This window comes from Pituophis catenifer, unplaced genomic scaffold (assembly GCF_029215685.1).
Source record: "Pituophis catenifer annectens isolate HBS135680 unplaced genomic scaffold, rPitCat1.0.hap2 SCAF_3, whole genome shotgun sequence".
NCBI classification, from domain to species: domain Eukaryota; kingdom Metazoa; phylum Chordata; class Lepidosauria; order Squamata; family Colubridae; genus Pituophis; species Pituophis catenifer.
The window spans coordinates 100,390,999-100,415,556 of NW_027256883.1; the positions used below are offsets into that span (position 1 = coordinate 100,390,999).

The following is a 24,558-nucleotide window of genomic DNA, read 5'->3' on the forward strand; positions in this document are numbered from 1 at the left end:
CCCTACAACTCAGACTAAGCTGAGCACAACCAAGCCCCCACCCAAACAGAACACACACCCAGCCAATCAGAGCACAACCAACCCCCCATCCAATCAGAGCACAGCCAAGCCTCTAACCAATCAGAACACACCTCCACCCAATCAGAACACAGCCAAGTTCCCACCCAATCAGCTCACACCCCCACTAGCAGTTAAAAGGAAGAGACAGCTGCAATCTCACATTGCTCCTGGAAGCACGAAGCCGAGAACACCAGCCTGAAGATGACGAATGAGACTTCGTCGAAACGTCGCCAAGACACTTCCAATTTTACATGGGAGAAGACCCGAATAACCAAAGACCTACATATATATATATATATAATTTATATTTTGCTGATAAAGAAATAAAGGGAGACTAGTATAGATCTATTTCAAGCTTTTTAGCTTTCATCAGCTAGCCATACCCTTACTCAGATTCGAACTTGGGCTTCCTGCATGTTAGGCAGTTGAATTAACCTTCTGAGCCACAAGTTCTCCTCCCTTCATCAGCTTGATATATATATATTCTTGTATGTTTCGTGAACAAATATAATATATATATATATAATTACAGGTAATACTTACATTTTTCACTATCTTCTTTTTTGCATTAGAATGTCCAGTTTTTGGTTTTGGTATAGTTGTACAGCAAGTGTGCATTATAAATTTCTAATCCTAGCTAAATTTTCCAGATATGGGGGGGGGGGGAATGTTTGTAACCTTGCTTGTGTAAATCAATAAAATGTTTCTTTAAAATGTTTTCTTCAGAAATAAAGATTTGTAAAATTGTTTTTATAATCATATGAACAACCTTCATTGTGCTAGTATAATAGTATTGTGGAGAGACTTCAAATTGCCTCCAGAATACCTGAGTAACACTAGAAAAAGCTACAGGTGGCCTAAAACTGTTTCATGTGCTTTGAATGAGGTTTTTAAAATGTATGCACCCAACTGCCCTTGCCAAATTGGTCTAAATAACAAAAAAATGTATCCAGACCCAGTTAAACATGACCAGTGTTGAAGAGATGGTAGCCTCATTTCAGGTCCAAAATGTGTAACTACTAGATGAGAGGGCTTGCTTGCTTGCTTGATTTATTATCCAATAGACTCAGATTCCAGATTTCCATTAAAAATTTGTGCTATTTTTTTCTGTAAATAGTTGTCGTGCTTGAAAAAGACCAATAGGCTCACAGTTTTATGGTGGTGAGTTTATTAAACGAAAAGGATATCATTTTGGAGAAAATAATTCCCTTAACTTGTGAATTTAGCACTCACTCACACATCTCCCTAACAATTCTCTCTAAAAATTGCTGTTCCTTAAAATGACCTCACGATGCTTTTTTTTATTAATCTGTAGTCCAGAGCCAAGGTGTTTAAATTTATATTAAGATGAGCTGACCCTAAAGTGTTTCCCACCTTCTCCAAACACAAGCTTTGCTGTATGAATAATTTGTGATACCTCAGTGGTGGTGACTGAGGTAATAACGTCAGTAGGGGCTGCTTCAGCTCAGCTTTTATTGGCCACTTTGCACCATACTGTGCACTCCCATATTGTTTGGCCCCACACAAAACTGTGCCTTCTCAATTGCTAAATGATTTATTCAGAAAGTATTTAAAGCTAAATACATGATTCTTGAGAAAGGCAAATCCTTCTGTGTTGTTTCCTTTTCCAAAGCAAGCAACTTTGAATTGCTTGCTAGAGGCAGGAGCAGTGGTCAGTTACAGTGTTAGTGCTGGACAGATGATCAGAAGTAGCACATCCACCCACATATCAACAGCCCTCATCAACTGTTTTTAAACTGAATGTCAGCATCTCAGCGCTGACATAGAAAAGGGAGGATGAAGCCTGAACTTTTGCCTGCTAACTCCCTTTGAAGATTCGGTCTCCTTGGAGATGAGGAGGGGGGAAACATTCCTGTGAACTGACGGGAAAAGGAATCAGGAGAGTGACTTGGAAGATAGCCAATGAGAAGCAGAGAATTGGGGATTGGAAAGGGAGGGATTGGGGGACAAAGGTCAGTATTGACCGTGAAGAGCCAGGATCCAGTTGCTGTGCTCGAATAAAGAGAAAATTTCCTTAAAGATTGGCAGTTTGGAAGTTCATTTATTTTGAGATAGCATCGAAACCTGACAGATGGTCAATACTCACAACTTTCCAAACCAAACTGGCAAACCTCCAGCCCTCCAGCTCCCTGCCAGATGTTTGGACGGAGTGGTGCCAAGGTTCCGAAGCCATGGCAGAAAGCCAACTCTCTACTGAAAGCTTACTTCAAGTGGCTGTGAACCAGCCCCCCCTCCCTACTCCAGCCAGCTTGGATGCAATGGGGCCACCCCCTCCCCCAGCAAAGCTGCAACCCCCCCCTTCCCCCCCCCACTGCCACAGAATTACCAAGGACAGACGATCGTGCTCCAGCCCAAGAGAAGAAAAAATGATGAACCTTGGTGGACTTTGCCAAAATCTGCAGAAGCTGAGTTCCCCTTTCCAGACGCTAAAGGTAAGGGGAAGCCCCTGAGTGAATTGGGAAGGGCGGACTGGTTATGGGACTGGCAGCGGGCCAGACAGCAGAAAACTTCAAAGCTGCCACTCGAAAGCCCCATGGAGGAATTAAAGCAAGATTTTGAACGTGCCGTCAGACTGGAAGAGGGTCCATCCTGCAGGCCCAAAGATAGAAGGAGGCCAGCTGACCCTGTTGAACTAAGTCACCATAGACGGAAGCGCAGCCCCCCACACACACACCAGAAGGAAAGAAAATACCAGTGTACATCCATGGGTTCCTCCTCTGCCCAGCAAGCATACCAGCCTAAACAGGGCATCGCCCCCCCACCCCCGAATGAGAGATGAGGAAGAAGCCCAACGACACCCTAGACAGGTTCACAGAGCCCCACTATGGGAGGAGGGGCCACCGAGGGCAGAGCCACCCCGGTTCAGAGGGAAGTTCGATGGGGATCCAGACCAGGTAGCGCAGTTCCTCGACGCAGCTGAGATCTATATCGAGTGCTATGGGCACCTTTATCCATTCCCCAGAGCCCTAGTCAATGCCATTTCAGAAGGGCTGGAGGGAGAAGCAAAGACTTGGTCATCAGCCCTCTACAAGAATAGAGCCCCCCAACTGCAAGACGCAGATGGTTTCTTGCAACTACTATGGGCGAGGTTTGAGGAAGCCGGGGAGGATCCTTATGTGGAAGACGAACTCAGAAACCTAATGCAGAGAGGGAAGCCTATCAAGGAGCACATTCGTGAGTTCAGAAGAGTCGTTGGCACCTTACCTCCCTTACCAGAGCGACTACTAGTGTATTTCTTCAGAACAAGCCTAGATAAGTGGATCGCCCAAGTGACCACTTATTGGGACATCCCAAACCGACTCTCCGAATGGTTCCGCGTGGCGATGCAAGTTGAAAGGGGGCTGCGCGCCAACGACATGCTAAAGCAACCAGAGGCCAGGGAAAGATACCAATCGGACCCGAGACCACATACCACAGCACTACGGCCTACCCAAAGGCCTTTCGTTCCGCGGAGCCCAATGAGGTGCTACAGATGTGGGGGAATGGGCCATCTAGCAGCAGCGTGTGGAACCCCGGGCCCGAGGCCAAACCCTCAGCCAAAGGCACAATGGGAACGGGGCCCCAAGCGAGCCACCAATGCACCACGAAATCTCCCCCCACCTGACCGAAACAAGGGGAGTCCCGGATGATGGAGACCAATCCCCCGACTCGTATGACAGCCAGGACGATGGTGAAGATGACCCGATGGTGAGTGGACCCATCCACCCTTTCCTTTTCCCCATACGCCTAACAGCCCCAAAAACAGGAACCCAAGAGACTTTCCAAGCCCTGATAGATTTGGGCTGCACTAGGTGCCTGATTAATCTACCCACAGTCCTAAAATTGGGGATCTGAGCTAAGAAGCTCAACCACCCATTTCAATTTGAGCAAGTTGATGGGACCCTAGTAGGCAGAGCTTACGCCACACAACTGACCGAGCCAGTGAAGCTAGAACTAGGGGATCACTGGGAGACGATTCGGTTCATAATAGCCCCCAAGATGGCCGATCCAGTCATAATGGGACTCTCCTGGCTAGACAAGTGGGGTCCAATCATCTGGTGGCAAGAGGGGACCCGCAGATTGAGGATAGCAAAGGGGCCTCAACCTCTGCCGCTCCAACCAGGACAGATACCCCCCACACTCGAACCCCAACTTCCCCCGCCTGAACAAAAGAAGATGGCACCGACACAAGGGCCCCTCCCGAAGGGCACTGCGAAGCAGCTGGGGGCCACATCCAACATCTCCCATGAAGCAGAACAGATCCCAAAAGAGTACCAAGACCTAGCACAGGTATTTAGCGAGACCGAGTGTGACGTCCTACCTCCCCACCGCGATGCCGACTGCACCATCAAAATCATCCCCGGGGCGAAACTACCTTAACCTAAATTGTATGCCATGACGCCCTGTGAAATGCAAGAAATGCGAAACTACATAGACAATGGTGTTCATGCAATTGATAAATGAAGTTCTACACGTTCTACAAGTTCTAGACGAGGGGGTCCTCGCCTACTTAGATGGCATTCTCATTTACATGGAGACCATAGACGAACACATATCTCTCGTCCGCAAAGTGCTGGAAAAACTGCTGAAAGCGAACCTCTATGTCAAACTGTCAAAATGCGAGTTCCACCAATTGCGACTAGACTATTTAGGTTACCGAGTGTCAAACGAGGGGACAGAGATGGACCCGGCTAAAGTACAATCAGTCCTAGACTGGCGACCCCCTCACACCCGCAAGCAACTACAAAGCTTCCTGGGGTTCGCAAATTTCTACAGGCAATTCATCCCCTTCTTTGCAAGAATTGCCAAACCTCTGACGGACCTCCTAAAGACAGGGAGTCTGACAACGAAACCCTGCCCGCGACAACCTCTACAGTGGGACCCGGCCTGCCAACAGGCATTCGAGACACTAAAACAAATGTTTGCAAAAGAACCGGTCTTGAAGCATCCTGACCCCGAACAACCCTTTGTCATCCAAGCAGATGCCAGCAATGTGGCAGTAGGGGCAGTCCTACTCCAAAAGAACAGCCAGGGGGACCTGCAACCTTGTGCCTACACATCCCGCAAACTCACCGACACAGAGAGACAATGGGTGGCGTGGGAAAAAGAAGCGTTCGCGGTGAGGTGGGCACTGTTAACCTGGCGACACCTGCTAGAAGGAGGCCAGACACCGTTCGAGTTTGGACTGACCATAAAAACCTGGAGGCCCTCAAGACCCCACAGAAGTTATCACCCAGGCAAGTCCGGTGGGCCCAATACTTCAATCGTTTCAACTTCGAGCTGAAGCACATCCCAGGGGGGAAGAACTTTCTGGCCGATGCCCTCTCCCGAATGCCTCAATACAACAGTGAACATGAGCAGGTAGTGAATGCCATCATCCCCTCTGCCCAAGGAGTGGGCCAGGTAACCACCAGACGGCAGCATCGAGACCAGCAGGGGCAACCAGCAAGTGACCTAACGACAAGGCTCAAGGCAGAAATGTTGGCGGACCCCTGGTTCCGAGACAATTAATATCTCTTGACAAAGAGAGATGGCCTAGCATGGAGAGGGATGAAACTTTATGTCCCAGAGACCTTACGCACCTTGGTCCTCAAGAGGAGTCACGACGTCAAACCAGCGGGACATTTTGGTTTCCTAAAGACTCTGCATTTAGCACGGAGACAGTTTTGGTGGCCCCACATGAGAAAAGACGTAGACAGCTATGTAAAAAGTTGTACCATCTGTGCCACGATGAAAACCCGATCAGGAAGGCCCCCGGGGCTGCTGCAGCCAGTAGCTGAACCGTCAAGGCCATGGGAGGAGATTGCTATGGACTTCATAGTCGAACTGCCAAGGAGCAGCGAAAACACAGTGATCTAGACTGTAATAGACTTATTCTCCAAACAGGCACATTTCATACCCTGCAGCGGACTACCCTCAGTCCGCCAATTGGCCAAACTGTTCATGAAACACATCTACCGCCTGCATGGAGTACCCAGAAGAATCATCTCCGATCGAGGTGTCCAGTTTACAGCGAAGTTCTGGAGGGAATTCCTTCAATCCATAGGATCATCCCAAGGTCTCAGCTCAGCGTTTCACCCGAGCACCAATGGGGGGGGGGCGGAGAGATTGAATGCCATGATAGAGCAGTACCTGAGGTGCTACGTTGACTACCAACAATCGAACTGGGCGGACCTCTTATCGTTTGCGGAGGTCGCATATAACAATGCTGTTCACAGTAGTACAGGACTAACCCCATTTAAGATAGTGAGCGGCATGGATTTCGTCCCCATGCCAGAGTATGCAAGGGAGCCTCCTTCCTCAGTTAGCTTGACCGAATGGATGGCAATGCTGAGAGAAACCTGAGAGAACGTCAAGAAGGCATTAGACAAGGCGGAACGGTTTTATAAGAAACAAGCAGATAAGCACTGAGCCCCCAGAGGCCGTTCCAAGTAGGGGAGAAAGTCTACCTCTCCACCAAGTATTTAAGACTCAGACTCCCGACCAGAAAACTGGGGCCGAAATTCATAGGACCATTTCCGATAGTAAAAATAATCAACCCAGTTACAGTACAATTGCAGTTGCCCCGGTTACTAGGGAGGATACACCCTGTTTTTCACAGTAGCCTCCTGAAGCCTATGAAAGGGTCAACTTTAAGGCCGGCGCCACGTGATCCCCCAGGGCCCTTGATTATTGGAGGCCAAACCCACTATAAAGTACAGTGAATTCTTGATTCGAGGTGGCACAGAGGGCACCTCCAATACTTAATTAAGTGGAAGGGTTACCCTTGTCAGAAGCTTCCTGGGTGAAGAGGACGAACATTCAAGCTGACTGCCTTATAGCTAAATTCCATGCAGATCACCCGGACAAGCCAGGGGGGGTGGGACACACCCTCGGACGGGGTAAGGTACTAAACTTGTTGTTTGTCTCACGCAGGCCTCACTGGGAGAGTGAAGGGAGAGGGGCTGGATGTTAGCGTCTCAGCGCTGACATAGAAAAGGGAGGATGAAGCCTGAACTTTTGCCTGCTAACTCCCTTTGAAGATTCGGTCTCCTTGGAGATGAGGAGTGGGGAAACATTCCTGTGAACTGATGGGAAAAGGAATCAGGAGAGTGACTTGGAAGATAGCCAATGAGAAGCAGAGAATTGGGGATCGGAAAGGGGGGGATTGGGGGGCAAAGGTCAGTATTGACCGCGAAGAGCCAGGATCCGGTTGCTGTGCTCGAATAAAGAGAAAATTTCCTTAAAGATTGGCAGTTTGGAAGTTCATTTATTTTGAGATAGCATCGAAACCTGACACTGAACTTGCAAGCTAGTAAGAAAATTTGCATTGGGCCCAGGAGCTTCCAGAGATGGCAGGAGAGTCTCTGTAGATTAAATTCCAACAGATTTATTTCATAGATCTAGACATCTGTTCATTTTTTCCTATTCTCATTCTTTTACTGCTTTCTTCAGAGCAGTAGTTCGTGTGTTCTATTTTTGAAAAGCAATAGATGTTGAACCATTATATTTTTCCATATTTACTGCATTTAAATGCGTTAGTATTATTTTGATTTCACACACACAAAAATGAAGTAGGATTTATATCATGGCTTTTTAATTAACATTTACAGAAGAGCATGATAGGAAAGTTCTAAAGGGTTTAGTTGATCCCAAAATTCAGATTCAAGTCTTTGTTCCTAGAAAGAAAATCTATCCAGAATTTTCATGTGAACCTCCAGGGTTTTTACTGAGCAAAGATATCTGCCATGTGTACATGTTCAGACATTTTGTGTTGAACACCACAATGAAAAAGCTCAAAGCAAGTTGCTGCTTGATTATGTTACAGGAGTTATATGATTTGTGGAAACAAGAACAGTATCCTTGGAATACTGTTTTCCTACCATTAGCTAGGAAAATACCAATTTCTTTATTGCATTCCTAGAAAAGGTGTCTTTCCCCTGTGCTGAGACAGATCTATACTCAATAAAGAAAATGCAGTTCCTCAGTAGCAAGATTTGGTCAATGCTTGGCAATGTGATATCCATTGCTCCTGAGTATACAGCACTTACAAGTCAAATACCACTTTAATAAAGACCTCAGAGGCATTGTGTTTCAAAGTTAAAATGGGCACAAGAATGCACACAAATCTAAACAATTTAGCTGTTGTCTTATCTGAGTCACTACATATGCAAAGAACCCAGAACCTTTTTATCCTATTCATTCCCCCTACATGGCTGAGATCTCTTGGGATCTGAAGGATGTGGTTTGCCCTCTGAAAGAAACAAGACCATCGTGCATCAGAAATATGCCACCCAGAGCTGCTAGGGAAACATTTGTGTGAGAGATGAATGCCAACTACCATGAGCTAGAATAATTTGTTAGTTGCTTTTTCTATTGTTAACGGTAGAAGCTTCAGTCTATGAGATTGGGCTTATTGCAAGTACCTCATACTGAGCCCTAGTATGATGAAGAATAGAATTCTTATCAGTGGAGGCATGCTAATACATCCTGTTCTCTTAAAAGACACATATTAGTAAAACATTGACTTTAGCAAAGTTTTCAAGAGCACAGAGGGGCTTGGATTTCCACTAATGTTTGTTTACTCTACAACATGCTCTTATTTCTGTGATTATTGTTCTGCTTTTGGAATGAATGATTGGAATATGGAATTTGCCAGCCTTACTGATAACAGTAGCATGTCCTTTTGGTGGTCTGACCACGCCAAGTAGAGAGTAGCTTTTCCAGCTAGGATTAGTCTGCTTTGATGTAGCAACTTCATCCCTGCAAGCCTGAGGTCTATTCCATGTGGATCTTTCTCCTTAGCAACTTATGCTAAGGAGCATGCAGTTGGTAGGACCTGAAAGAACAAAGATAGTCAGTATCAAAAATGCTGTTTTATTGGAGTCCCATTGCGAATCCATTCCCAGAGGATTAAGCACTATTCTAGGCTTTCTACAAGCCTGATGCTGTCGTCTTACCTGTTTGGTTTACTTGAATACTAATGCCCTTGACCTACACATGGCAGGGTTTTTGTTGCTTATATAAACAGAAATAAAAATTTGGTCTCATAATCAGTTACAAGAATTTATTTTATTCTGTTTTCATAGAATAATCAAGATGATAGTTAAAATAAACCCTAACAGAGGATTATTTTAATCTTTATTGAAATTGGCCTCTTCCCAGCATTCTGAACAGGAACGTGTGCAAATTTCCAAGCTCAGCTTTCATTATGAGGTTCCAGTCTTAACTTTCCTTAATTATTAGTGTAAATCTTTAATCCATTTTAGCACATCTCACTTTCCTAGGGATTAGCCAAATCTTCTAGTTTCTGTGGCCAGCCACAGTGGTAAGACGTATTAATCAACATCTATGTAAGTGCATAGTTAAGATGGCTCCAATATGCAATTATTCTGCAAGACTGCTTAGGGCAGGCCCCCAGTACCGGGCCAGCTACAGCCCAGTATCAGGCCACAAAAGCAGCATATGACCACATGCACAAAGCTCCATTTGCACAAGTGGTGGGCAAGCACATGTGCACATGCAGTTCCCATTTGCATGAGCGGTGGAGAAGTATACGCATGCACGCAGCTCCATTTGTGCAAGTGGTGAGCGAGTGCATGCATGCACACAGCTCTATTTGTGTGAGTGGCAGATAAGTGCATGCATGCATGCAGTTAGCTCGATTTGTGGGAGCAGCAGGTGTGTATGCCTGCTGCTCGTGCAAATAGAGTTGCACACACATGCACCCAGCTTACATAGAACCATCCTCTCTCCTCCCTTCCACACTGGTCCACAAAGCCAGAAACAACAACAACAGCACAGTGGTGCAAGTATTTAGTAGTATAAAAGTGTTACACTTGTCAGGTCCCTGATGGGATACTGTCATTCTGAAGAGGGAGGGGGCAAGTAGCTGGAGCTGAATTCTTTGCATGTTTTCCCTTTTGCTTTACTTCAGGGGATTTAGGGAGGGGCTGGATGGATGGGCTTCTTCTCAGTTAGAACCAGTTTACCCAAGGTTGCAGTGCCCTGAGAGTAAACTACTATCAAGTTAACGTCTTGGAGTTTCTCAAAACACCTTTGTGGCATATTATGGACTATTGGGGGACTGGAGGATTGGGTGGGGTTTGAAGAGGGAAAAAGAGCTTAATGCTTTATGCGGGCTTTTCAGATTCTGCCTGACTTCTGTGCAATCACTTTCTCTCAGTAAAAGTTCCCTTTTGAACTACAATTTGAACTACCAAGAGTAATGCTTTCCTCAAAAGTTAGCTGAGGCAGGTCCTTACATTAAGTGGAATCTGCAAAGTGGTCAACCCAGAGAGGCAAGCAGCCCTACTGTGGGGATCTTGCAAACTATGTCCACCCAAGGCTGAGTGTTGGGGGGAAGCCTCTGGCAAGACTCATCAAGAAACCAAGGCTGGAGGATGGACAGAGGAAGCTGCCAGCCTGGGAGACCCAGATGGTCCATCAGCATTGGGAAGAAAGATGACTGAGAGGGGTGGACCAAGAGAGTCGCCCTCATCCAAGACAGCTGCCAATGTGGCTGGAAAGAAGAGTTGGAGGCACTTGAGGATGACGAGAGGAAGGGGATAAACTTAATCATGCTGCATTGCATGATGGATGCATTCCAGAGCCTGAAAGCATGGGAGGTATATTGGCTGCCGGAGCCAAGCCGAGGAGGGGGAATGGAGACCCTTGTCTCTTGATACCACAGTCACAGTGCCTGCCATCCTGGCAGGGGCTGCTGCAGCTATGGGACCTCAGCCAAGAGACACCAGGGGCCCCAATGTTCAAAGGGTGGGAGAGGCAGCAGGGCCATGGAGGTGGAAGATTACCCCCCCTGGCATGAAATTTGATGGGAACCCCCAACAACTGGGATTTTTCCTGGCCCATGTCCTGACCTACTTGCAGGAATATGGCCACAAGATCCCTATGAAGGAGCCAAGATTAAAGTTGTCATGCTGGCACTAGAAAGGGCTGCAGCCCGATGGATGGTAATCCTCCACAACTCAGATACCCCTGAGTTTATGACAGCACTCCAATGGCAGTTTGAAGATCCCCTAGCCAATTGCAAAGCCAGAGATCACATAAAGACTGTCCAGTAAGGGAACAGACCGATGGCTGAATATTTCATGACCTGGCATGTCATCTTGACTGGCCAGAAGACATCCTCATGAGCTGTTTCAAAGATGGGCTTAATGATGACCTGTACACTGCATGTGTCATGGGGGGGAGGGCTCACCTCTAAAGACTGGTGTATGCTGGCTGAGGAAGTGGAAATCGACCAGACCTGAAACAGTATTGTTCGGCCAAAGTTTGAAAGAAATCACCCTCAGAGAGGAAGAGAGAGGCAACCGAAAGGTAAACCCAGCCAGCACACTCCATTGCCTGTTTCAAGTGCAGCAGAGAAGGCCACCAAGCTGCAAAGTGCTGCACCAACCACCACAAACACCTTTGTGGCATATTATTGGCTATTGGGGGACTGGGAATTAGGTGGGGTTTGAAGAGGGAAAAATAGCTTGATACTTTGCACAGGCTTTTCAGATTCCACCTGACTTCTGTGCAATCACTTTCTCTCAGAAAAAGTTTCCTTTTTAACTGCTACCATTTCAAGAGTCATGCTTTCCTAAGAAGATAGCTGAGGCAGATCCTTACAACACTACTTTTCAAGTTCATGAACCTGTGTCAGATGGAATGACACTATTTGTTCAATTTAAAATTTTGAAGACTGCACACTTGCTTCTTTAATAGATTAAACTGCTCACCGTATGCTCAATCTACAGTGGCAATTTCAGCTTTGTTTTCTAGAATTTCAGTCTATAGAGTAACTTCCACTGCCTTACATACCTATGTAGCCTTTTCTGCCATTTGGGATCTGCTAAGACCTTTATGCATCTTTAACAATTTATTCAGTATTAAATAACAATGGCACATGATTTTATTTAAAAAATTCTTTCAAGTTATAGTTCAATGTAAATTTTAAACCCTTCATCCACGTGTTCCATAGTTCAAGCATTATATTACACCCAAAATTCTTTGCCCATTGAATCGTGTTTTGTTTTATATTCATTCTCCAAATTCAATTTCAATAATAAGTTTATAAACCTCAGCAATGTTCATCATTACCACACAATACAATTTCAAATTAATTTTTCCCAAGCCCATAGTTTTTCCAGACCCGTAGTTTTTTTGTCTAGTTTAAAACTTTCAATTGTATATATGTAAATCTATGACAGACACATCCTTCTGACTTTAACTTTTCTTTAGATTTAAGAATATATTCACTTTGAATGAAAGTTATTATTTAACCATACATCTACCAGTCTGGGCTCACCATTGTTTCTTTTCGGAAAAAAAGCTTTCTGAGTTGACATCTGAAGATGTTGTAAGAACCTGCCTCTGTTATCCCCACAGGAAGGCATGACTCTTGAAAGAATTAGTTACCAAAAGGAACTTTTACTGAGAGAAAGTGATTGCAGAGAAGTCTGAAGTTCCTGTGCAAAGTGTTAAGCTATTCTTCCCAATTCAAACCCCATCTCCCTTCACCAATCCATCAGTAGCCAATACAATTCTGCATAGGTTTTTTGAGAACTCTGAGGTGTTAGCTTGATAGCAGTTCATCCCCAGAGTGGAGCAACCTTAGTGTCAGGCTGGAACTGGCTGGGAAGAAGTCATCCGTCTTCAAGATAGCCCCCCTTCCCTAAATCCCCTAAATCCCATGCGGTTATAGCAAAAGCGAAAGCATGCAGAGAATGCAACCCTGATAGCCTCTCCCCCTCCTCCATCATGTCCCAGGAGGAGACCTGAGATGCTGGCCTCTCAAAAGGATGGTTTATACCTGTAGAACATAACATAATAAATAGGAAAGAAAAAAAAACATTTAGTTTCATTTAGGTTTATTAGGATATTGATTGTGAAACCGTTTGATTAATTTAGGGGCTCTAACTGGCAGTGGTTAACCCATTCATTTCGGGCAGTGGGAAAATCTTTCCATGATGCCAGGTATTGCAGGCTTCCTCAATGTTTACAGGACTCCAAAATTACTTAACTTCAAAATGTTGTTCACCTTCCACCATAAATGGTGGAACCTCAGATTTCAACAGACTACAGTGAAGTCATTATGACATTATGTGGACATTATGAAGGGGCTTGAGTAGGTCAGGGGTAAAATCCAGCAGGTTCAGACAGGTTCTGGAGAACTGGTAGCAGAAATTTTGAGTAGTTCGGAGAACCAGTAGCAGAAATTTTGAGTTCAGAGAACCGGCAAATACTACCTCTGGCTGGCCCCAGAGTGGAGTGGGAATGGAGATTTTGCAATATCCTTCCCCTGGAGTGGGAGGGGAATGGGAATTTTGCAGTATCCTTCCCCTGCCATGCCTATCAAGCTACATCCACCAAACCACACCATGCCCACCAAGCCATACCCACAGAACCGGTAGTAAAAAAAATTTGGATTTCACCACTGGAGTAGGTCTAACTATACTGCAACAGGGTGTATCATCTCTTGCCTGCTTCAATACTTTAATTGCTATGCTTTAAAAGAAAAATAGGAAAAAAAGAAGAGTGAATCAAAGTAACAATATAAAAATAAAAAAGAAATCATCAATCCATCGTCCCTTGCCCGCTTCAATACTTTAATTGCTATGCTTTTTTTTTTACTTGCCTCCCAAATTCCTCTCTTAAATCTTTACCTGCTTCTTGGATGTTTAATCTAGGTATTCTTCTCACCTCTACCCTCTTCTACTGCCTAATTTCTAACATTTCTACCCAGGCCCCTGTCTTCCTTTCAAACATATTTTCCCACTCTCTTAATATATTTTCCCCTGGTTTAATTCATCAATCATTATTATTTCCATTGTTGCTTCCTTTTTGTCTTCCTCCTTCTTCATTCCTTCTGTTGACTCCTCCTTTTCCTGGGCGTCTTTGTCTTTACTCATCATCCCTCGTATGGTATTTTCCATTTTTTCCTTAAATCCTTTCTCCATTATGTCTTTTGTATTTTGAAAAAGTAAGTCCATCTCCTTCACAATTCCACTCATCTCTTCTTTATTAAGTATCTTGTTTTGTTTTAAAAAATTCAATTTTTATCCAGCAGTTCAAGAACTATTTATTCAATCTTTAAGTTACCCTTCAAGGAGTACACTAGTCCCATTCTTTATGCCCCATAGGTTATCAATCAGTTCCATTTAAGTACTTGAGTCTCCAATAATCAAGTAGTCATAGGGTGTCTAAAGGTAATTCAATAGAAATTTTCACAGACCTTCATATCGATATTTCCGGACTTGTAATATGGACTTATTTCCAGACTTGTAATTTTCCCTTTCGCAGGGAAGGGAAGCAGGTGGCACTCTCAGCTTAAATTTCAATATCACCATGTTTCCAGCATTCTTTTAGTTATACAAGAATTATAAAAGCAGAATAAGTTTTGCAAATAAATGATTCCAGCATCTTAAAATGCCTTCCCAGTTTAAGGGTTAAATTTTCTGCATATTTCAAAATTTCAAAGTTTATTATTTTCACTCCTGCACTCTTCACTTCCGGTCTTGTGGTCTGGTGGTTTCTTAGAATGCTTAGATGCCACTTTGACAGATGATTCTGAGCAGATAATTCTAAATTGTTCCTTGCGGTTAAATTTAAAGTGAAAGAAAAATTCTTTCCCCCAGTTCCACTCACTGTTCACCTACTTTGCTCCAGCACCAGTCTTAGATTTTCATTGGCTGTCCCTGCTTTATGGTGGCCATCTTTAGACTTCTTCTTCTTGCCATGGCTGAGAGGGAGAAAGAACCCCGGGGCCAACAGGAGAACTGCAACTCTCTTCGACCTTTCAGGGCGCCCCTCTTTGCTTTACTGCCCCTACAGGGTGGCTTTGGCTCCTCTTGGAGCCCACGAATATGGAGAAGTCAGCACAGGAGACGCAGAGACCCATTCCCTGTGTCTGCATTGCCATGACATCAACCGGAAGTTCTACACTGTAACAGGGTTAATGATGCATTTAATCAGTAAAGGTCCAACAAATTTGCATCCTAACTTCTTAGAAGGTTGCAATGACTGTAAGTATCACATGGAAAGATACACTTGATCCCCCACGTTAAACTTCTTTGGCTCAATTCTTTTCTTGTCTGCTTGACATTTATAAGCCTCTCTAGCCTCAGTGAGTGCTTTATGTACAATCAGCCAGGTATTCTGTAACTGGCCGATCACTGAACTGGCTTTCAGTGAGGAATCACTGGGTCCTTGGTGTGTAACTCAGACACAGGCTTGAAATCTTGACCAGTTGCAACTCGGAAAGGAGTGAAACCAATACTGCTACATACAGAATTATTGTAAGCCACTTCTACAAATGATAAATGGTCTGTCCAGTTCTCTTGTTGATAGTTTATGAAACACCTAAGGTACTGTTCCAGAACTGAATTTGCTCATTCACATCCCCCTGTTCGTTTGCAGATGGTGACTAGAATTAAGTCCCTGGTCAATACCTAATAAATCCAAAAAGGCTCTCCAGAATTTAGAGGTGAATTGACCCCCCCATCTGATATTATGCATTGGGATGCTCCATGTAGCTGGTACATGTGATGTAAAAACAGTTTGGCGAGTCCCTGTACCATAGTTTTTGGCACAGGACAAAACACACTTATTTTGAAAATAGGTCTGTCACCACCCAGATTACTGTGTTCCCCAAACTTTCAGGGAGTTCTACAATAAAGTCCATAGAGAGCTCTCTCCATGCTGCTAACGGCTGTGCCACAATCTGAAGGGTCCTGGTGTTCTACCTTGTCTCTGCTTAGCAGATGCATACACAGGGCAACTGCATAAATTAAATGTCTTTTTTAAGGGAGGGCCACCAGAATTGTCATTTTATTAAATGCAATGTCTTTACAAATCTGAAATGTCCTGCTGCTTTTAAATTGTGGCATGTCTTCATAATCAGGAGCCTTTGGCTAGTTGGCATATACAGTTTTGCTCCCACCCAAGCCAGTTCATCCTGGATGGAGCAGACATTACTGTGGTTACAGAACCATTCATCATCTGTTAGCGCCTTTTTCAGGGTGGTGGCCACATCGCTGCTAACTGGCAGCTTTTCTTTCTGCTGTGCTCTGGTCATTACTTGGGTTGTCAGTTGATACGATGGGAGCACTGGTTTGATTATTTCTGCTTTGGAGCAATACTGTGGCATCTGCGATAGGGCATCAGACAGGAAATTCTTCCCTCCTGGGATGTAGCACAAAGTGAAATCTTACTGTTGAAAGTGTTGTGCCCAATGTGCTTGTTTAGGGGAAAGTTTACGAATGGTTTTCAGTGCTTCCAGGTTTTTGTGATCAATCCATACCTGAAAAGTGATTTTGCTTCCTTCTAAAAAGTGTCTCCAGGAGAGGAGTGCCCATCTTACAGCGTAAACCTTCTTCTCCCAGACGGACCAGCATTGCTCATTGCTTTCATGTGTGATGAAAGGTTTGTCGGGGTTTGAATGTTTCACCATGGCTTGCCACAAAAAGCTGCTTATGTTTTTCAAACATGGCTTGTGTTGTAGTCCACCGGTGGCCAGCGAGCTGGCAGCAGAGTCAGACAGTGAGGAGGTTGGGGAGGAACATGGGCCAGTCCTGGGGGCTGGGGAAAGCTCGGACATGGGCTCTGCATCAGAGGCAGAGAAGGAGATAAGACAGTAGTGAGGCAGAGGAACAGCTGGAGCCCATTCCCAATGTGTGCATGCGCAGAGCTGCCAGAAGAAAAGAATAACTCAGAAAGCAGGGTCGACTCAGGAGTAAAGCCACACCCTGGAGATGATTGGCCCCTCCCATAGGAAATAAAAGAGGAGCAAACAGGGAGAGGGCTTTTGCAGGAAACAATTCATTCGTTCTGTAGTTTCAAGAGTGGAAAGTTCTGTTCGTGACTCTAAGAGACTCTGTGCCAAGTTTTGCCTTACTCTGCATTAGGAAACAAGTTACATGGCAGCTTACCAAACGAGATAAGGTGTGTTGATAAATATTCCTTTGAAAAACTGTTTGGACAAACCTTGCTGACTATGAATGAAAGTAATTCACAGTTGTGTAAATAAAAGAGGTTTTGCTGGGACCAATTCCTGCTTCCTGGTTTTTAAGGGAGCCTAGATCAGAACAACTTGACATTCCATTGACATTTCAAAGGCTGGCTGGGTTTAGTCTGTTTTCCTCTTTTGTTTTTAGCAAATTTGTGGCAAAAGATGGGATAAATGCCTGTAAAAGTTTATGAACTCTAGGAAGCTTTGTAACTACTTCCTCACATGGGGCGGAGCCTATTCTAGTACCGCCCTAACCTTTTTGGGGTCCATTTTGATCCCCCATGGAAGATTTAGTAGCCCAGATAATTTTAATTATCTTGCCTGGTGGCATTCGCACTTGGAAAGTTTGGCATAGAGTTTAGCGGCACGAAGCTTCTTAAGGAACACTCAAAACAACCCCAAGTGTTCCACTTTGGTTTCAGTGTAAATTAAAATGTCATTCAAATAGACCAGCACCCCTTTATATAAGTGTTCATACAGTACTTCATTAATGAGTTGCATGAAGATTGCAGGGGCTCCTTGTAATTCAAAAGGAAGCACTTTTGAACTGAAAAAAAACCTTAGCAGGCAATTGAAAGCGGTCTTCCATTAATCCCCCTCCCTAATTCTAATATGGTAATTCACTTCCTGCAAGTCCATCTTAGTGAAAAAAATCTCCTTTGTTAAATGGGCTAGCATGTCCTTCATCAGAGGGAGGGGGTACATGTTTTCCATGAATACTGCGTTCAGACCACAATAGTCAATGAAAAGATACAAAGTCCCATCTTTTTTCTCTCTGAGTAAAACTGGGGCCACCACTCGTGGTCACACCAATTGAATAAATCCATGAGCCAGGTCTTTATCAATGAATAAGCACAGTTCTTCCAATTCTCTAAGGATCATTGTGTATAGTTTTGGTTTTGGTAGCTTTGCTCCCAGAAAGATTTCAATGGCACAGTCTGTGGGCCGATGGGGAGGAAATTTGTCTGACCCCTTTTTGCTAAACACATCCCTCAGATCTCTGTGTTCCTTAGGAATGGTAAGAAGGGGCTTCCCTTGCATCGCTGCACCAAGTTCAGAGCATGGACAGGAGTTCACTGGGGTTCCCTTTGGGCTTGGAGGTTGGCTGCCCATCTTGAATTTCAGAAATCCCCTCCTCCAATTCACATACAAATTTCACTTTTTCAGCCAGGCAAGCCCTAAAACAAGGGTCTCTCCATCCCCAGTGCCATTATGCAGCTCAGGAATTCTGAATGGGGCTCCATCCACATTTCTATGGGTTCAGTCACAAAAATTAGAGGGGTGCCTCCTGCGACTGAATCATCTAATTGGCGGAAAGCAACTGGGACTTTTAGCCTCCTCAGCCAAATGCCTAGCTTTTTCACCAGTCCAGGTTCACCAAGCACCTGGTGCAGCCTGAGTCTAGTAAGGCTCTGAGGGTGGCCTTCAATCCTGACCCTGAGAAATGGAGTTCTCTGGGGACAGTCACAGGTGTGATTGGGCCACTTACCAAGGGGTAGGAGTCGGTAGCAGTTAGCCTTTGGGGTTGGAGTTCCCTCCGTCTTTTTGGTTGAGGGAGTGCACTCCATGACCTCCACTCCTTTCAGTGCCATCTATCTCATATGAGATTGCAACTTGGGGTTTTTCCCTGCAGGGGCTTGAACTATTTTCTTGACTGGATGGTTAGTTCTGCATTCCACATTTGAAGCAGGTGGTGGATTGCAATTGCGGGGCTTGAGTTCTGGCTATGTCCCTCTTCCTTTCTGGAGGCAACTTTTTCCAGATTTTGGCTGTGTGGTACTTGTTTTGGGCTTGGTCAATCTCCACTTCCTTGGCCAGCACGCACCAATCATGAAGGTGAGCCGAAGCCATTCTAGTGATGCAAGTGGTATACAGGTCATCATTAAGCCCATCTTTGAAGCAGCTCATGAAGATATCCTCTGGCCAGTTGAGGCAGCACACCAGGTCACGGAATTCCTCTGTGTATTCTGTCACTGCCCTGCACCCTTGCCGCATGGACTTTATGTGGTCTCTGGTCTTCCAATCGCCCAGCAAGTCTTCAAACCACTGCCTAAGTGCTGTCATGAACCAGTTGAAGTTACTCAATTCAGGGGCACTTGCATTATGGAGGGTCACCATCCATTGGGCTGCCGCCCCCTCTAATACCAGGGTGACCACTCTCACCCTGGTGTTGTGGCCAGTTGGCTGCCAGCAGAGCTAGCAACAGAGTCAGATGAGGTGGAGGGAGAGCCTGGGCCAGCTTCTGAGCCTTTGAAAGGCTCTGATAAGGAAACAGAATCAGAGACAGAGGCAGAGCTGGGGCCTTCAATCCTCCCCCAGGTCGAGAGGCAGCTGTCTTCAGGGCCTGAGCTGAATGAGGGGGAGGAACAGGTGGGGCCCATCCTAGATGCACATATGGATATAGAGGAAAGGAGAGAGCAAAGAAAAACAATAAGCCAGCTCTCAGGGAAAAGCAGACATGGACGCTACCATCCCGTCCCTGGCTGGGAAATAAATAGTAGGGGTTTGGGAGTGGCCAGTTGTTGCAGACAACCATTTGTTTACAGCAAGAAATTCGGATTCCTTGACCAGAACCAGGTTTGTTGGGACTAATTATGTTTGGTTTTTGTTTAGCCACGTGAATAAAAGACTGTTCCTGCCCTGTTTTGAAAAGGGGCTTATTTTACTTGTGAGTAAGCAGCTTATAATTACTTGAGAAGGCTGGGTCAGAACCCTTGGCTCTCCCTCCGTGGGAATCTCATGGCCATATTCCTGCATGTAAGTGAAGATGTGGGCCAGGAAGAATCCAGTTATTGGATGTCCCTGTTGAATTTCACACTGAAGGAGGTTGCCTTCTGCCTTCGGGACCCCACAGCATCAGCCGACCTTGGGACATTGCCTCTGGCTGTCTCTCTCTCTCTGCAGTCGCCCCTGCTAGGGTGGCAGATATTGCTGCCATGGTGTCAAGTGATGAAGCTTCCCCTTCTTCATCTTTGAATTGTGTTCGGTGGCCATCATCACCAGACATTCTGGCCTGGTCTCCCATGCCTTCAAGTTCTGGAATGCCTCCATCATGGAATGCATGGCTTGCTTCATGAGAAAGTTGGTAGGTTGGGCTCCTTCCCTTCTTCCTTATCATCTTCGAGCGCTTCCATTTCTTCCTTCCATCCACTTTGGTGACTGCCTCAGATGAGGGTAACTTTTTTAATCCTCCCCTCCCAGTCATCCTTCTTCCTGACGCCAATGGACCAACTTGATTTTGATAAGTCTCCCAGGTTTGCAGCTTCCTCCATCCATCTGGCAGAGTCTGTTCCCAGGTAAGCCTTGGCAGAGGCTTCACTCCAGCACTCAGCTTCCTCTTGGTTGCTGCCTTGAGTAGACATCATTTGCATGGTCCCCACAGTAGGGCAGTATGCCTCTCTGGGTTGACCATTTTGCAGATTCTGCCTAATGTATGGAACTGCCTGAAGAAAGCATGCCTCATGAAGGAATTAGTTATCAAAAGGAACTTTTACTGAGAGAAAGTGATTGCAGAGAAGTCAGGCAGATTCTGAAAAGCCCGCACCAAGCATTAAGCTATTCTTCCCAATTCAAACCCCACCCACCCCTTCAGCAATCCATCGGTAGCCAATGCAATTCTGCATAAATGTTTTGAGAACTCTGAGGCATTAGCTTGAAAGCAGTTCATCCCCAAAGTACAGCAACCTTGGTGTCAGGTTGAAATTGGCTAGGAGGAAGCCCATCTGTCTTCAAGATAACCGCCCTCTTTAAATCCCATGCTGTTACAGCAAAAGCGAAAGCATGCGGAGAATGCAACCCCGATAGCTTCCTCCCCCTTCATCTATCGGAATGACAGCATGTCCAAATTTTAGCTTTTCCACATTTCAGGTTTTAAACAGAAAAAAATAGAGGAAAGGAAGAGAAAAGATCCAAAAATTTGCACTCCAGGTAATCAGCAAAAATAATATATCGGCAGATAATATATAGACAGGAAAAAAAAATTCCAACAAAATATTCTTTGAACTATTACTCAGTTGTTAATCTTTTTTCTTCTTCCGCTTCTCCTCTTTCACTCCCACTGAGTCATAAGACAGTTTATCTCAAATGTTACTCAAGGTCATTCTTTGTTCATTCCACACTTCCCCCCCCCCCGAAAAAAAGGATTTTTTTCCTGCCACTAGATGGCACTGTATACCTTCACAACTTATTTTCTCTGATCTAAAGTCTATTCGTTATGACTTAGACCTTTCCGGTTTCTAATTAAAAGTCCAAAATTCATCCGTATTTCAGTCTAAATTCACTCTGCCCAATCTGCTTTCCCTTATTTTCATAATCAGTTCATATTCTTTGAAAAAAATATATATATTTGGCTAGTATCTTATATCACCGCTGATCCAGAAATGGGGAGGTAGCCAGATATCCACTTCCTCCCCTTTCACTCTTGCCATTCCTTTTCATTCTAATTAATTTTTTTACAGTTCAGGTTATCTCTTAAAAAATAGAAGTCTTATTTCCAAGACAGCAATTATTTTCTCACCCAGATGTAATGCCTTGTTTCCTCTTTCTTTCTCTTCACTCGTGACTGCTCCGGCTTTGTGACAGCTCTCAATGGCTGTCTTCCCAGCTGTAGAGTCGAAGGCTCTTCACTGGCATTACAGGGAAATTACGGATTCCCTGCCCACACCAGCCTGTGCCCCCTTTTTTCACTGACCCCACGGGTCAGTTATGGTCCCCTATGAACCCCAAAACAGCTGAGATATCGACACTCACTCCAGAGCCCCAGAATTTGCATTGTTCCACCAAGTTGCAAGCCACGCCCTCTTGCAAGCCACACATGTATCTTCATAGAGAATCTTGTTTTATATTTATTCCAAACCCTTGGGACAGCACTTCTAACAAAATTATTCTTCAACAGTCAGCATTCACCTTAACCTTGTCATGCCATATATAGGAATGCCATCCGAATCTTAGTTCAGGGCCCTCTAGTTTGAATAATCTCTTGTTTTAGAGAGTCACCCACTCTTTCATTCACACCAAGCAGCAAGCATCAAAGTACAAATCTAGTAGACCTAAACCTCCTCTTTCTTTGGCATCTTGCAGTAATTTGCATCTAATTCTTGGGGTTTTGTCCCTTGCCATATGAATTTAGAAATATCCTTTTGCCATTGTTTAAATGAGGTGTTGGTTGTCAATATTAGTAAAGCCTGAAATAAAAATAACTTCTTTGGTAAGATATTCATCTTAATTACAGTGATTCTACCCAATTAAGATAATTGCAATAATTATCTTAATTCATCTTTTTTATTGTCATTCCATACAGGTACAAAATTTTTTTGAAAAAGTTTGGGATCTGTATTTGTCAATGTAACCCCCAGATATTTAACTCTTTTCATCACCTTAAAAGCTAACTTTCTCATCACTATTTCATTACTTTGAAAAGCCATATTCTTAACAAGCATTTTATTTATTCTGAAGGCTGCTAAAACTTCAAAGCCATTTAGCTTCTTCATCAAGTATTCTATACCAGTTTGAGGTCTTACAGGAATATAACTAAGTCATTAGCAAAAAGTCTCAAAATCTTCTTTCTTGATTTTTATGCCCATTATCTTCTCTAATGTATATAGGAAATGTAAATATAAGGAAGGAAATTTCTACTATCTTTGATGAACTTCTGACAAGGCAAAGAAATACTGGAATAAGATTCATATTTTAATACAGAAGATTCTGTATTAAGCCAGAGAACAAAATTCTCTGGTTTAATTTGTATATTTGTTTTAATATATAAATTAAGCCAGATAATTTTGTTCCAGATTTAATGGACAAAGAAATTTTTTTTAAAAATTGGCACTTTGTTATATATGTTGACAGGAGCGAGAATATTTTATGCACAAAAAACATGATAGCAGTGTTCCAATGTTTGAAATGGCTGCCACAAAGAAGATGGGGTCAACCTATTCTCCAAAGCACCTGAAAGAAGGACAAGAAGCAATGGATGGAAACTAATCAAGGAGAAATTTCCTGACAGTGAGAACAATCAATCAGTGGAACGACTTGCCTTCAGAAGTTGTGGGTGTTCCATTGCTAGAGGTTTTTATGAAGAGACTGGCAGCCATTTGTCTGGCATGATATAGGGCCTCCATGGTCCTTTCCAACTCTGCTATTCTGTGATACTGAGTATACAAAGTATAAAAAGTTGAGGCTGTAATGTTATTATGTTCATTCTACTGTGCTGCACTGAAAATAGTTGGGAGTTAATGGTTCCCCCCCCTTTATCCTAAATTTCTTTCTTTCCTCCTTTCCCCTTATTTTCATGTTATATTTTATACCTTAATGAGTTTAATAAAATAATTACTTGCTAACAGGCACAGCCTGTTGCTGTTTTTTTAAATGAGGATTCAGGGAGATGGGCAAAATTATAATCCAGGTTTAGCAGATTTACATCAGTGAAGAATTCCTCAAAAGATCTGTCTTTTGTTTATACCTCTTTTGTGATGCTTACATTTCAAATGCCTTACAGGACAATCACATACCGGTAATTCTTTTTGTTTTTAAGTAAGTTTTATGCCACTAAATATATTACCCAAAAATAAAAATATTGCTTTCCCTTCATCTTCGTTGGCAACTTGTGCCAGTTTTATTTATTATCTAAATAATAGGAAAGGGGTGAATAAATGAAGGGAATAGAAGGGGAACTCATCAAATTTGAAGATATTACCAAGCTGGGGAGAATAGTCAACACTTTAGAAGATAGGCTCAAGATCCAGAAAAATCTTGACAGACTTTAACACTGGGCTCTGCTAAACAAAATGCAATTCAGTGGTGAGAAAAGTAAGGTTTTGCACTTAATCAAGAAAAAAACCAGTGAACAGGTATAGAATAGGTGGTACATGGCTCAATAACAATATCTATAAGAGGAATCTAGGTATCCTAGTGGAAACCACTTAGGTATGAGCCAGCAGTATACTGCAGCTGCCAAAAAAACCCCAATGCAGTCCTAGACTGCATCAATACAGGGACAGTATCAAGATCACAGTTTTATTGCTTTAGTTTAGTTTTACTGCACTAGTGAGGCCACAATTAGAATACTGGACCCAGTTATGGTCACCACAACACAAAAAAGATGTCGGCACTCTAGAAAGAGTGCATAGAAGACTAACAAAAATAATTAGGGGACTGAAAGCTAAATCTTATGATGAGTAGTTGCAGGAACTAGATATGTGTAGTCTAATGAAGGACTAGGGTTAATTGATAGTAGTCTTAAGAGAAAAGGGAAACCTATTTTCCAAAGTACCTGAGAGCAGAACAAGAAGTAAGGATGGAAAATTATGAAAGAGAGATTCCAACCTAGAATTAAGGAGAAATTTCTTGAGAGTCAGAACAATCGGTGAAATGACTTGTGGGTGCTCCATCATTGGACGTTTTTAAGCAGCAATTGGACAGCCATTTGTCTGGAATGGTATAGGGTCTCCTACTTGGGGAGGGGATTGGACTAGAAGACTTCTAATGTCCTTTCCAATTCTCTGTTC

At 43.9% G+C, this 24,558-nt stretch overlaps 2 protein-coding genes across 6 annotated transcripts in view; one reads left to right on the plus strand and one right to left on the minus strand.

Annotated features, from left to right (window-relative positions):
- The window catches only part of LOC139315011 (arf-GAP with Rho-GAP domain, ANK repeat and PH domain-containing protein 3-like), an 87,609-nt gene extending 83,169 nt beyond the window's left edge, over positions 1–4,440 (plus strand). Inside the window, exons 11-12 of the mRNA XM_070941035.1 lie at positions 3,577–3,768; positions 4,189–4,440. Of these exons, the coding sequence (XP_070797136.1) occupies positions 3,577–3,768; positions 4,189–4,440 (444 nt within the window). The remainder of the gene's footprint in view (positions 1–3,576; positions 3,769–4,188) is intronic.
- RELL2 (RELT like 2) overlaps positions 1–24,558 on the minus strand; it is an 88,032-nt gene that overhangs the window by 8,288 nt on the left and 55,186 nt on the right. For 2 of the 5 annotated variants that reach the window (XM_070939167.1, XM_070939165.1), the window contains one exon: positions 7,617–8,878. In XM_070939167.1, coding sequence (XP_070795268.1) covers positions 8,854–8,878 — 25 coding nt within the window. In that variant the 3' untranslated portion in view covers positions 7,617–8,853. Of the gene's footprint in view, positions 1–6,352; positions 6,402–7,616; positions 8,879–23,115; positions 23,203–24,558 lie in introns of those variants that run through there. The other 3 variants (XR_011600155.1, XR_011600154.1, XM_070939166.1) reach the window with 3 other exon arrangements.